The following is a 14377-nucleotide window of genomic DNA, read 5'->3' as shown; positions in this document are numbered from 1 at the left end:
TTTTGCTAGTTATCTTTTATATTGTTTCCTAATTCCTAGTGACCTAAGTTAAGGTAATTCTAGGATTAGCATTGTATATATATTGGTATTGATTAATTAATGAAGGCTAAGCCGTAAAATTTTTTCTCCTGTGAAACACAATGATAGGCGGTGGTGACACCCCATCTCCACCAAAAATCGAATCAACCTCTCCCTTCTACCTTGGCCCACAAGATCGGCCGGGAGATTACATCACCTCTCAACGTCTCAAATTGGACAACTTTCATGATTGGTCTCATGCCGTGCGAATTGCGTTGTGCTCTTGACGGAAGTTCGGTTTTCTTGATGGTAGTATCATCACCTTCGAGCCACCATGTACGAAGGATGATTGGATTACAATTCACTGTATGTTAGTTTCTTGGCTAATGAACACTATTGATCCCGAGGTAAAATCTATGCTTTCTCATTATGATGATGCTAAGAAACTGAGGGATGATATACATGAGCGTTTTTGCCTAGTTAATGGTCTTAGAATTCAACAACTAAAGTCTGATATTAATAGCTGTGAACAATCGAAAAGTATGACGGTTGCGGTGTATTACAGTAAATTGTCGGTTTTGTGGGATGAACTTGATCGCCTAGAACCTTTGATTGCTTGCAAGTGTGGGCAAAGTTCATGTAATGTAGGGAGACAACACGCGGATAGGCGTGATGGGGATCGTCTCCAATAACACGCGTATTATTCCTCTATACGCTCTATATTGCTTTCGCTTGATCCCCTGCCCTCTCTAAATAAGGCATACCAGCAGGTTTCCCAAGAACAGAAGGTTCGAGGTATTTCTCGCCTAAAAGATGATTCCTCCCCTGCCCTCGGTTTCGCTGTTCGTAGTGGTGCATGGAGGGGGCATGGTGGAGGTTCTGATCGGCAGGTGCCAGTGTGTGAGAAGTGTAAGAAGGTGGGTCATGAAACCGTGAAGTGCTGGTCTGACAAAGTGTGTACTTACTGTAAAAAGCGTGGCCATGAGGAATCTCGTTGCTATGACAAGCATGGTTGGCCGGAGAGTACTGCTGGCAGCCGGGGGGGGCAATCTTCGGCTGGTCGGGGTCGTGGTGCTCCGGTGAAGGCCAATGCAGTCACGGTGGTGGTGGTTCAAGTTCGGATGACTCGGGTGGTTTTGCTTCGGGTCGGTTATTTTCAAGTGAACAGTGGAAAACGATTACGGGATTGATGAGTAATGCTACAATTTTCAATAATCGATTGAATGGTAAGTTTGATGATACCTCTTGGATTATTGACATGGGAGCTACTCATCACGTTACCGGAGAGAAGTCTAGGTTTTTTGACACAAAAAGTTTTCAGTGTCCGATTGGGTTGCCTAATGGTGAAACAGTGTTGGCTTCTCTAGTTGGCTCTATTCGTTTGTCTGATAAAATCACCCTCACCGGGGTGCTTTATGTTCCTAATTTGAGTTGTAACTTGCTTTCAGTTTCACAACTTAGTGATGACCTTAATTGTATTGTCCAATTTAATGCTTATATGTGTTCTATACAGGACCAAACGAAGGAGCTGATTGGAACGGGAGCTAGGAGGACGGATTGTATTATTTTAGCAAATCGGATTCGGTACATCATGTGAGTACGATTGCTGCAAAGTCTGACTTGGAGTTGTGGCATCGTCGTATAAGTCATCCTTCCGAGAAAGTAGTTAAGTTGCTTCCCACAGTTAGTAGCAAGGCTAATTTGAATAAAGGATGTGAAGTATGTATGCGTGCTTCATTGTGATTTGTGGGGCCCGTATAGACATGTTTCGTCGTTTGGAGCTCGTTATTTTTTAACTATAGTTGATGACTATTCTAGAGCTTTGTGGATTTATTTGTTGAATGATAAAACAGAAGTTTTTCGTTTGTTCTTGATGTTTGTTGCTATGGTAGAACGACAATTCTCTCAGACTATAAAAATTGTGCAAAGTGATAATGGTACGGAGTTTAAATGCTTGCGTGATTTTTTGATGCTACTGGTATTATTTTCCAAACTTCTTGTGTGGGAACTCCGCAACAGGACGGGAGGGTTGAGAGGAAACATAAACATATTTTGTCAGTTGGGAGAGCTTTGAGATTCCAAGCCAAATTGCCAATTTATTTTTGGGGTGAGTGTGTCCTTGCCACGACTCATCTAATTAATCGAACCCCTACTCCTTTGCTACAAAATAAAACTCCATTTGAAATCCTCTTTAATAAACCCCCTATAGTTGATGCCATTCGTACCTTTGGGTGTCTTTGTTTTGCACATAACCAGAAAACTAATGGAGGACAAGTTTGCTAGTCGGAGTCGAAAGTGTGTTTTTGTGGGCTATCCATTTGGAAAGAAAGGATGGAGATTGTATGATCTTGAATCCAAATTTTTTTTTTGTGTCTTGAGATGGCAAATTTACTGAGGATGTGTTTCCATTTGCTACATCGGAAGATGTCAATATTGAGTCTCATGGTTTTGGTTTGAATAATGATGTACATGATGATTTTATGGAGTATGATGAGTATGTTGACAATGTGGTGCGTGATGTGCCTCATGGTGACGATGAGGCCATGGGTGGTGTCGGTGCGGGCACAGGCTTGGCTGACCAGCTAGGCCACGCCACGACCAGCAGCACACAACAGGGACAACATGAGGCTGCGGGTGCAGGGACAGCAGCTCAGCAGGTTGGCCAGGCCACTGCTTCCCCTGCTGGTCAGTCCGCGTGCGAGGGTGAGGTGGAACAGCATCGGCCCACTCACGACAGCAGCAGTACAGGGGCAGTAGATCAGCCCTTGGGCGAGGGCTTCGAGAAAAAATTCCCTCGGGTCTTCTACGTGATTATGTGACTCACTCGGTGTTTGCTAAAAATCCGTCCTCCGCGTCCTCCACTCCATCTTCCAATCCTCTTTCAGGTACGCCCTATCCTTTAGCACATTATATAAATTGTGACAAGTTTTCTGTGAATTATTGTAAGTTTCTGGCAGCCATTGTTAGTGGTCATGATCCGACATCCTTCAAAGAGGCCATGAAACATGAAGGTTGGCGACAATTTATGCAGGAAGAAATTAGAGCTTTGGAGGATAATGGGACTTGGACCTTAGAGCATCTTCCTCCCGGCAAACGTGCTCTAGGGTGTCAATGGGTGTACAAGACAAAATATTTGTCTAATGGTGATATTGAACGTCTCAAGTCTCGTTTGGTCGTTTTTGGTAATAATCAGCAGGAAGGCTTAGATTATGGTGAAACGTTTGCTCCAGCCGCGAAGATGACCACGGTTAGGGCATTTCTAGCAATTGCAGCATCTAAAAATTGGGAACTTCATCAAATGGATGTTCATAATGCCTTTTTGCATGGTGACCTAGATGAGGAAGTGTATATGAAATTACCTCCCGAGTTTGAGAGTTCGGATCCATCATTAGTGTGCCGTTTGAGAAAGTTTTTGTATGGGTTGAAACAAGTTTCGAGATGTTGGTTTGCAAAGCTCGTAGCGACCTTGAAAGGGTATGGTTTCTTACAATCCTACTCTGATTATTCTCTCTTTACTTATACTAAAGGCAATGTGCAAATTAATGTCTTAGTATATGTTGATGACCTTATTATTTCTGGGAATCATTCCGCTGCACTAGTCGGTTTCAAGGCTTATCTCAGTGATTGTTTCAAAATGAAGGACCTCGGTCCTTTAAAGTATTTCTTGGGCATAGAGGTTGCTCGCAGTGCTGCAGGTCCATTTTTGTGCCAACGGAAGTATACTTTGGATATTATTTCTGAAGCAGGTTTATTGGGGGCAAAGCCGAGTGGTTTTCCAATGGAGCAAAACCACCAGCTCGGCCATGCCACAGGCGAGCACCTTGCGGATCCGGAGGTGTACCGTATGCTTGTTGGGCATTTGATCTATCTTGCGGTCACTAGACCTGATTTAGCATATTCAGTTCATATTTTGTCTCAATTTATGCAAGAGCCTCGTAGTGAACATTGGGAAGCAGCTCCGTGTAGTTCGTTATCTAAAAGGTACCCTGGTTCAGGGTATCTTGTTGAGTGCTGATAGTGATCTCACCTTGCAGGGTTGATGTGACTCTGATTGGGCGGCTTATCCTCTTACTCGTCGCTCCATAACAGGTTGGTTGGTGTTTCTCGGTCATTCTCCTATCTCTTGGAAGACCAAAAAGCAACCCACTGTATCGACGTCTTCTGCAGAGGTCCATGGCGACAGTTACCTGTGAGCTTAAATGGCTTAAAGCCTTGCTGTTGAGTTTGGGTGTGCAACACCCAAAGGCTATCAAGTTGTTCTGTGATAGTTGACTGCCACTTTGTTCGGGATGCTATCGTTGAAGGCTTGCTTTCTCCATCCTATGTTCCTACTTCTTCCCAATTGGCCGACATCTTCACGAAGGCTCTTGGGAAGTCACAGTTTGACAACCTTCTCTCCAAGTTGGGCATTTATACACTCATGCTCAAACTTGAGGGGGGTATTGAGGATATATTTTGTGGGATATTTTGGTAGTTATCTTTTATATTGTTTCCTAATTCCTAGTGACCTAAGTTAAGGTAATTCTAGGATTAGCATTGTATATATATTGGTATTGATTAATTAATGAAGGCTAAGCCGTAAGTTTACACTAATTCTACATTTTCTCAATATCGAGCAGGAATTTGTTGAAACATTGCATTATACTGCATTTTCTTTCAATCTTGGTTGGGTGACTGCGTTATTTTGTGCAACTTCAATACGAGTGCTTATGGGCATGTTTAAACTACATGTTACGATTACGAGTAGCTAATTAGTTGTTGGTGGTTAATTGCCAATTTTGATTTATCGGAAGAATTCGATATAATTAGATGTTGGATCCATAAAAAAGACATGCATCACATAGAGCTCGCGAAAATTGAACTAATGTTTCATGTAATCAAATCCCTGACAACTATTCTGTACCTTTTAAAGTTGTGTTACATTATTAGGGGAGAGGTGTTTATTAGGATATGTCAGAAATATGTACTCTGAATTAGAGTGGAGGCAAAAATTCAACGAGGTCTGTAGTCCTTACAAAATTCACAGGAAAATATTCTCCCTCATCTATTGCTTGTTTTCATGTCCGAAGAAATGAATGCATGAATTACTGTCTCAGACCAATTGAACATAATTATCACCATCTTTTTTGGGTTTTGGCATATATCCATATTTGCACTATCAATGAAGACACTTTGCCAACCTCCTGCCTTCCTCATCTTGGAAATTAAGTTAATTAAGCATTTGTCCTTTAATCTCACCTTATGACTCTGAGATCACAAATTCTAATCGCACCATCCTTTACTATCAAGTGTTTGACTCTTGTAGTTGGTTGGCTGACATGTAAGAGGTGTTGGTTTCAGATTTTACGTGAGGTATTTCTCAAATGTTTGGAGTTGATTTTATTGTTCGAACAGAAACACATCTAGAACATAGATGTAAATTAAATATAAATATATAAGATTATCGAAATATGGCGTTACAAATATCAGGCTTGATACTCGTATCCGTATTTATGTCTACACATGCCTATCCTACCCCCTTTACTCCCATAACACCCCCTAGAAATTACTAGCACAAACGGCCACCGGCAACACTAACTAAAAAGAAGAAGCTCACAGCTTTCCGAATATACAAGACAGATAATTCAAAGATTTAACAATTATACAAACAGCTAGCAAAGTCATAGAAGAAAGCCAAAAAAGAGTTAGAGCCGCCCTTAGCTAATAATTTTTATTTTCTTTCATTCAATTCTTAGCCAATAAAATAATATTTTGATTCTTATTAATATAGTTTATCCTTATTATAAAAACTTGCATTGAATTTATGTAGGACCTTAACAAAAGAACATGTATGATCAAATAATTTGGTTCACATGGGTACTCAATCAACAATGACAAAAACTTATGTACATTCATGCATATTCTTACCATGCAATATTTATTTATTTTGGTAGCCCCATAAATAAAACTTTGTATTTAATTTTTTATTATATGTTTTTTATGCATGAAAAAATAATAATAATTATATTTTTTTATTTCCTCAAAATTAATTTTTTTAATTTTATGTAATTATAATATTTAATGTGACTTGGTGTATGTGGGTGCACGTGGGCATAGATAAGTTGAAAGCCAAAAAGTGAGGTATGACCCCATGGCCTTAAATGAAAGGGACATCATCAACTTAGCCATCATATTCTCTCTCCTCTCTCTATTCATTCCTTCCTTCTTTTGTCAATTTCATGTACGGAACCGCCTCTATTTTGTGACCTTATTATGGGGGTGTTACCCTTATTTTGTGATTTTCAGCCTTTTGGGGTCCTTTGACATTTTACTTCCCTCTAAGTTGTGTATGTATTTTTGCTATATTAATTTAATTGTGTTTTAACTTTTAAGTCAATTTTTTGACTGAATATAATTGTTGGGAGAATTTTATTTAGTATGTGTAATTTACGGAATTAGGAAGTATGGAGTAGCAAAGATCAAAGTCTAGTTACGGTTTTCAATTGAAATTTATTACTTTATAGGTGAAATTAATATTAATCAATTTCAATGAGAATAATGATTTAAATTAGTAAATTCAAAATAAGAAAAAATGGACTTAATTAGCTAGGTTTAATTTCTGACATTGATTATGTAACTTAATTGTTAATTTGATATAAATTATATGGTACTTACAAATTGCTATTGGAAACGTAATCTTTAATTATTAGGGTTAGTAATTGGTACGTTCGATCCAAACAACTAAGTAGATATAGATAAAGATAATAAATTAGTTTAACTTTGTTGACACTCAATTGATTGTCAATTATTTGTGTATAGGGCATAAATAACTTGCAAAATGACATTGAAGTTTGCTTTCTCTATTTGATTGGAGTGATTACAACTGAGTTGCATTGTGGTCCTTGAAGGTTAATGGGGTCATATTCTCCATATAAATGCATGCATTCAATCACATTTGCAATGTCCTTGTTTAGAAATTAAAGAAGTTGATTATTGAGTATTGACCACATAAACTTGTACGAGTATATGTTACATGATCCGTACAATGAGGTCAAAACGATAGCTAAACTTGCATTTTTTTAATTTATTATTATTCTTAGTTTTATTAATTATGTAATTTAGGGGCATTGTGAATAACCAATATATTCATATATGATGTTGTATAAGACTTATTCCACTACTAACAAGATGTTGATTTATGATGCTTGGCTCAATTGGTAAAGGTTTTACCTCATAAGTTTGAGGTATGGGGTTTGAATCTTGTCAAATGCAGATGCGTGTTCGGGGTGGAGATTTCCTTACCTTTTCATCCGCTCTTAATAAGTATTTGACCAGCATATATTGAACCGAAAAAACCGTAAGGGTTGATTTTTCTTCTTATTATACAAAAAAAAAGTATGTTGATATGAAATTATGTATACTAACCCTATTCGACCGAGTACAAACTGACAACTAATTCTGAATGAGTGGAATAATTCGACAATAGTATTACAATAGGATATATAAGAATTTGTGAGAGAACCATTATGAATTTTTATTTATTTTCTTTTACTATATATTGTGCATGATACCATACAATAGAGATTTACAGCAACTTTAAAGATCCTCAATTTAGATAGTCAAGATCTTTGTTGCATCAAGTTGCAATTAGTAAGTAAATCCTTACATAGTATTAGATTAATATCAAATTGAGACGTGTTTTAATCACAACCTTGTGTAATAAAACATCTTCATATCATAAATCATTAATGGGGAACAAGAGATTATAAATACCAACATTTTATCCTGTAATTGCCCCCCCCCCCCCAATAGGCTAGAAAGTTCTTTCAAAGCTTTTTACATAAAACCTAGCTATACTATTAGACATTAGTCATCCAGAAAGAAGTAGGTCTTCCTTGTCTTAATAAAGTGCTTGAAACAAAGCTACCACTACGATCTTTTCACTCCTAGATACAAGTAGACTTCTCAAAAACTGACCTGAACTGAAAATCCAATTACCTGCTTAAATATTTTGAATGTAGAATACATTTATTTAAAATGAATATGATTTAAAGTAATTTTTATACATATGTTTTAAAAATAATTATTTGAAAATTAATTGACGTATATTGAATCCGAATCTAAATCCAAATTAAAACTAATCCTATTTGACCAATTGACTTGACAAGTCTAGCTAGGTACAAATATAATTACTTGACTTTTTAACACAAGCATGATATTTTGATATGCAAATGTGTCGAATCACATTGTTAGCATAGCATAGTATAGCATGCATGAAAATTACAATACTTTGCTGCCCCTAAAAATGGCATGATGATGAAGCATAAGATTGGTAATAAGAGTGTATATGACAAATATGGACATGACATATTATACTGCATGATGCAATCCTATATACAAAAGGGAGACAGGCAGATAGATGAATTCCACTTTTTTTTCTTCTAATTTTTAAGGGGAGGAGGGTTGATTTTTCTTGCTAATAATAATAATAATAATAATAATAATAATAACAAATAATAATTCTTTTTTTAAGGTACAAGCAATTACTTCGTAATTTTGTCAAATATTCACTTCATTTTAGTTCAAAACCTTTGATCGTGAATTTATTGATATAGAGGAAACATAGCTATGTAGATCTGTCAATCGGGTCGGTCGGATCGGGTCGCTCCGGATCACGGGTCATTTTGGGTCGGATCACGGGTCGAGAAATGCTCAATCCTAACCCAAAGTTTCGGGTTTGGATCAACATGCTTATTCGAAGGGGTAAGGGTTAAAAAGACATTTCACAAAGAAACACCGTATTTTATATTCGGACCCCATAATTGCATCAAATTAAAAAAAAAAAAAAAATATTAGGACCCCATAAGTTTATATTTGATCAAAGTTTCTTGCTAGAAGCATATGTTGTTTTGTGCTTAACATAATTATAATTTGGAAGTTTCCTTCCTCTGTCCTAGAAGTATCAGTATCATGAATAAGAAGGGGTGGAGGACACTATTGTTTCTTCCCTATACGGCTATACCCCTGAGGGCCAAAAGAAAAGATACAAAGCATGTACATGACTACATGACGGAAAATTTAAATCCATGTCCACGTATGTATCCATTGTTTTTGAAAGCTAAAGGTACTTGAGTTGATATTTTGGGAAGCAACACACTCCCGTTGGTATATGTTCGGATTTAGTTGTCACCTTATTATCTAAAATTATATTATTATAGTTATAATTTATTTTATTTTATGTCATACATTTTTATGTTGACCCTTAATTCTGTACAAAGTTAATTGTAAAAATAAATGCAGATAGAATTTAAACTATTTAATTAATATTATATGATATGTTTTTTCTATAAATAGTCAAGGTCGTTTGATATAAAATTCAAGGTAAAAACTTCTTTAAGGACAGAGGTGTACAATTCACTAGTAGGGAAAATGTTTCAAAATTTAAGGTTAAAATCATAAGGGAATAAGGTGGTTCATGTGATGGTTCCATCACTTCCATGTTTGGAAAGGTGTTGAAAATCTAGGAAGTTAATGTGTGAAGTGAGAATAATAGTGAATCCCTCTCTTTCATAATTTTCAGCTAGTTGAAATGTTTATCTTGTTCGGGTTCAATAGCTCATTTCGTTGATTCTCACATTAATTCCTATAATAATGTACAATAACAAATTTTAAAAGCATTTGGACTAATACACATGCCTTATAATAAATACTCGTAATTTATTAAACAAAATTAAACTACATACCTCTATAGAAAGCATGGTTATTTTAAAATTATTTCAATGGTGAAATAATAACAAAAAGATTATTTGCTTTATGCACAAAAAGCACACAAATAAACAATTGAAGAGAAATTTCCTATAGTGATAATAAAAAATAAAGAAAATCATGTGAGTAGAAAATTTAGTGGTTGTTATCAAATTTATGGTCATTGTCCTGTTAACTTACTTAACTAGCAAGGGCCAAAAAGTTTAAATACATGATTTTTTTTATTTTTTTTTTTTTTTTTTTTTCTGTTGGGATGAAAAGGCCTTGTCTTTGAACAAGTAAAAATAATTCCATGTATCTTTCTTTTGATTAACATGACTATGAGTTCTCATTCATTTGGAGTGAAAAGGGTAAAAACTAAAAAGGTAAAAAATTGACAATTCTGTTTTGAAATCAGCCAAAGAGGAACTTGGGGAAGAAAGGCTGTCAAAAGGGTGAAAACTATCTCATCCATGAGGGACAATGATAGACATCCATTCAAGGATTAATATATGGTTTTTCATCAAATGCTTGTACATTATCATGATGAACATCTAAAAAGAAAATTAAAATTAAGCGGCCCAAGGAAAAGGAGGATTATTAGTACTCACATCACATGTCGTGTTATCAGGACCCAGTTTTAAGAATCTGATGTATTGGTAAAAAAATTAATTATAACATTGACAAATTTATGTGAATTTACTAGTTTTTGAATGATGTGACTATAAAGGGATAATGTGTGTATATATGTAGGTAAATCTAAATCTAATCTAATCTCTTTTCACGGATCATTATCATGTTAATTGAGAGTTTTATACCTTTAAGTGCGTCTATCAGACTTTAGATTTTACATGTCATATCTATCACAATTTTGCTACAATTTTGCATAGTGCAGTTTTTTATCTTAATAAGTTAATAGTTCAAATATTTATTTTCATTGTAACAAGGACAAGCCCATGAGAACAAGTTGAAGAAAAAAAAAAGATGGGAATTTTAAAACATGTAAATGGAGATTAGAGTAAGTCGCTATCTTTTCCTCTCACAATCAACTTTAAAAATTGTTGAATCTAACCCAAATGGAGACGCTCGTTCTGAAAGAAACACTAGATATTCACATTACGCACTCCTCTCATTCTCAAACTCACCTCCAACTAGCTAGAGCTGTCAAATTGAATAATGTTCGAACCAAATTTGAGTCATATCGGATTGGATTAGATTGGAATGGATTCGAGCAAGGATTACAACTTGTTGCATGCTACCTTAACCAAATAAACAAATTACATATACAAGAATAATAATCAAATTAAAATAAAACTATAAAAAAAAAAAATTATGACAACACAATCATAATAATAATTCACACAAATATTTCATTAAACCCCCCTTTGATGAACATGTCATGTATATGGTCCTATTTACAATATGAAAAATGAAATTTATATTTAGGAAAAAAAAAAAAAGAAAACCCTCTATAGCACACAGTAATTCATTGTAGGAGAAACAAATTAAAGAACAAGAAGAAGAGGAAAATCAAGAAAAAAAAATGAAAATTATAAATTAATATAATCTTCCTTGTTTAAAAATAAATTCCTCTTTTTCTTTTTCTTTTTTTCCCGCCTCCATTTTTTTTTAATTTTTTTTAGCTCAGAAAATCTGACCAAATGCTTCAGCAAGCCGTTGTAAATCCTTGTTATACATATCTGTACCATGAAAACCCGGCATCGGCGGCGGCGTTGACGGCTGCTGGTTTTGATGCCATGTTGTGAAAGGCATTAGTGATGATGCTTCAGTCTTAATCTCACCATATGAAGAAGTATTAGTAGAAGTTGTACTTTGATGATGATGATTATGAGGGGCTAATAACAATGGAGTTGTACTTTGTAAATATTCTGACCACTTAATTTCATCTGGGTTTGTACCATCTAATCCAATATTATTACTGTTAATCTGAATATTATTATCTTTGTTGGATTTTCCAGAAGATGAATGATCAGTAAGTGTTGCCCAAGAAAAGCTGTCGAAAAACGAACCGCTGTTATTGTTACTCAGATGATCATTGATGTTGTTGTTGGTAGTTGTATTAGTGGTTGTACTACCACTCTCATGACTTGTACTGGTTGTTGTGGTTGTTGTCGTGGCGGCGACATCCATGTTCTGGTACCCGTTGTAGGCCTCCTTAGCGAGGTCGGTGCTTGAAATGAACGGGATTATGGAAGGCATCATGTTTGATGTGTATTGACAATGGTTGTTGTTGCTGTTGTTGTTGTTGTTGTCGTACGTTCGAGTAGGGGTTTGGAGGGATGATCCAAAGCAGATACCTTGTTGGTTCTGAAACCCGAATGAGCCGTACAAGGTATCAGGGAAGAATTCGTGGGTCGATAACGGTGGTGGTGCTAACGAAAATGTTGTAGAATTGGCGTTAGTGTTAGGGTGAGCCAAAGAAGAAGCCATTGATAATGATTTTGGGTCGTTTATTGGCTTATTATTAGAGGTTAGGTTTATGGGAGTATTATTGTTGTCATTGTTGTTGATCATAGTAGAAACTGATAATCTATCAGTTTTTCTGTTGTTGCTGCTGTTGCTGTTGCTGTTGTTGTTGCTGCTGCTGTTGTTGCTGTTGCTCGATTTCGCCTTCTCTTCCTCGATTTCGACCTCGGATAATGGTTTGTGGGTGTTTGGGTCTATGCCTCTTTGCCTTAGCTTCTTCTTAAGGCAAGAGTTCCACAAGTTCTTTATCTCATTATCAGTTCGTCCTGGTAACTGTGCTGCTATTTGAGACCATCTGCCAAAAAATTAATAAAATTGTAAGAAGATATAATTATTGTAAAATAACATTATATCATTATCATTCATGAAAATAAAAAATGCCCCATTAAAAATTGAAGAGAATGGAATCAAATTTATATATATATATATATATATATATATATATATATATATATATATATATATATATATATATATATATATATATATATATAAAGTGAGTGAAAATACAAAAAAAAAAAATTACTTGTTCCCAAGAACAGCATGAAGTTCAACAATTAAATTCTCTTCCTCTTGTGAGAATGCTCCTCTTTTTAAATCAGGCCTTAAGTAATTAATCCATCTTAGCCTGCAACTTTTACCACACCTTTGCAGACCTGCACAAATTAATTGAATAAATAAATATTTATGTAAGCCCATAAAAGTTTAGGAAAATTCTTAATTTGGGTATACATTGTTATAATAGTACAGTGATCATTCATCATACAGAATTCATTTAATGTACACAGTCTCGCTTATGGTAATTTTATCATGATCAGAAGCGAGATTGTTTCCTGTTCCGTTGCTATTGAAGTCAATAGCAACGGAACAGGAAAACTAAAAGTTAAAAATAATAATAATAACAAAACATAAAAATAAAATAAAATATATTAATGTACCAGCAAGTTTAGGGACGGAGCTCCAGCAACCATGGCCGTACTGGGTGATATGGCGAAGAAGCTTCTCGTCTTCTTCGGGAGACCATAGGCCTTTCCGAAGCTTTTGCTTATAGCAGCAAGAATGTCTGCCCATATTATGTATGTGTACTTTAAATTAATAAGAAAAAGTATATATCAATCAATTTTACAAGTATTTCTTATCTCTTTCTGTGCAATGCAGCTGATTCTGGGTTCTAGGAAGTGTCACAAAATGTTTTTGTTAAAAAATGAAAATAAAAAAAATAAAATGTTTTTGTTTTTGTTGTTGTTGTTTGTGTCAGCTTGCAGCAAACAAATGAAGGTTGAGACTCTCTTTGAAATGGACTAATAAGGAGATGCAATGAGGAGAAAGGGTTTTTTTTTTTTTAAAAAAAAAAAGAAAAGAATTTGTTTTTTTTTTTTTCTTTGAGAGGAGAGAGAGAGGACAAGGAAGGGTTGAGAAAATGAAGTGGCAGCTGGTAGGGAATCTTGGTTTATAGAAGAGCTTCAAGGGAGGAAAAGTCACATCTCCAATTAGATGATTGAACTATTTCTATTTTTACTTTTTTTTTTTTTAAATAGAAATTATTAATCTCCCATCTTAATTTACTTGCCTCATACTCATTTGTGCAAAATTCAATGTAAGGGAAAAAATAGAGAGAAAATATTTAATAGCGGAATATGAGACCCCCAACTCAAGAGAAAAAATATCGAAACATATAAATTGAATTATCTAAACATAAAAGATAAATGAGGCAAACAAATTGACACGGAAGAGTATAAGTATTCTCTTCGTCACAGAGCTAGTTTAAGATACTACTTTTGATAAAAATTGTATTTTCTCTTACACTGCGACACACTCATTCAGCCATTCGCCAACTTTTTAATTTTCACCCTTCTAAATGGTTGTGTCTCTTATAATGTTAACTTAGCTCTACGATGAAGGAAAACTTACTAGTATAGTATAAATTATTATTTTTTTTTTTCTTTTACCATATTTATGATCAAATTCCTTTGCTATTTTTTTACTTGGAAATAGAGGGGCGGAGAAAGGTGGAGATGAAGAGCAACACCAAAATAAGATGCAAAAGTCTTATCAAAGGTTTGAAAATAAATGATCTGGGGTATCCCCTGCCTTTAGTGGGGGCTGATGATATTTCAATGTAATTTACTGCAAATAAAATTAGGATTAG

General features: G+C 35.2%; 1 protein-coding gene across 1 annotated transcript; it reads right to left on the bottom strand.

Annotated features, from left to right (window-relative positions):
- Positions 1 to 11088: 11088 nt before the first annotated feature.
- Positions 11089 to 13576, bottom strand: LOC110736589 (transcription factor MYB61-like). The gene is made up of 3 exons (XM_021916850.1): positions 13167 to 13576; positions 12755 to 12884; positions 11089 to 12523 (listed from the first exon to the last, which is right to left on the bottom strand). The coding sequence occupies exons 1-3, from the start codon at positions 13297 to 13299 to the stop codon at positions 11386 to 11388; spliced, it is 1401 nt and encodes a 466-aa protein (XP_021772542.1). The 5' UTR covers positions 13300 to 13576; the 3' UTR covers positions 11089 to 11385.
- Between the last annotated feature and the right edge of the window lie 801 nt (positions 13577 to 14377).

The sequence above is a fragment of the Chenopodium quinoa genome, unplaced genomic scaffold (assembly GCF_001683475.1).
Source record: "Chenopodium quinoa cultivar QQ74 unplaced genomic scaffold, ASM168347v1, whole genome shotgun sequence".
Taxonomy (NCBI): Eukaryota; Viridiplantae; Streptophyta; class Magnoliopsida; order Caryophyllales; family Amaranthaceae; genus Chenopodium; species Chenopodium quinoa.
This window is presented reverse-complemented; position numbering and strand designations above follow the sequence as displayed.

What these genes read in the sequence shown, in the direction of transcription:
- LOC110736589 (XM_021916850.1), bottom strand. Translation starts at nt 13,299, where the DNA reads ATGGGCAGACATTCTTGCTGCTATAAGCAAAAGCTTCGGAAAGGCCTA. An exon ending in CTCCGTCCCTAAACTTGCTG is followed by an intron (nt 12,885 to 13,166) that starts GTACATTAATAT and finishes TAATTTGTGCAG; the next exon opens with GTCTGCAAAGGTGTGGTAAA. An exon ending in CATGCTGTTCTTGGGAACAA is followed by an intron (nt 12,524 to 12,754) that starts GTAATTTTTTTT and finishes ATTTTTTGGCAG; the next exon opens with ATGGTCTCAAATAGCAGCAC.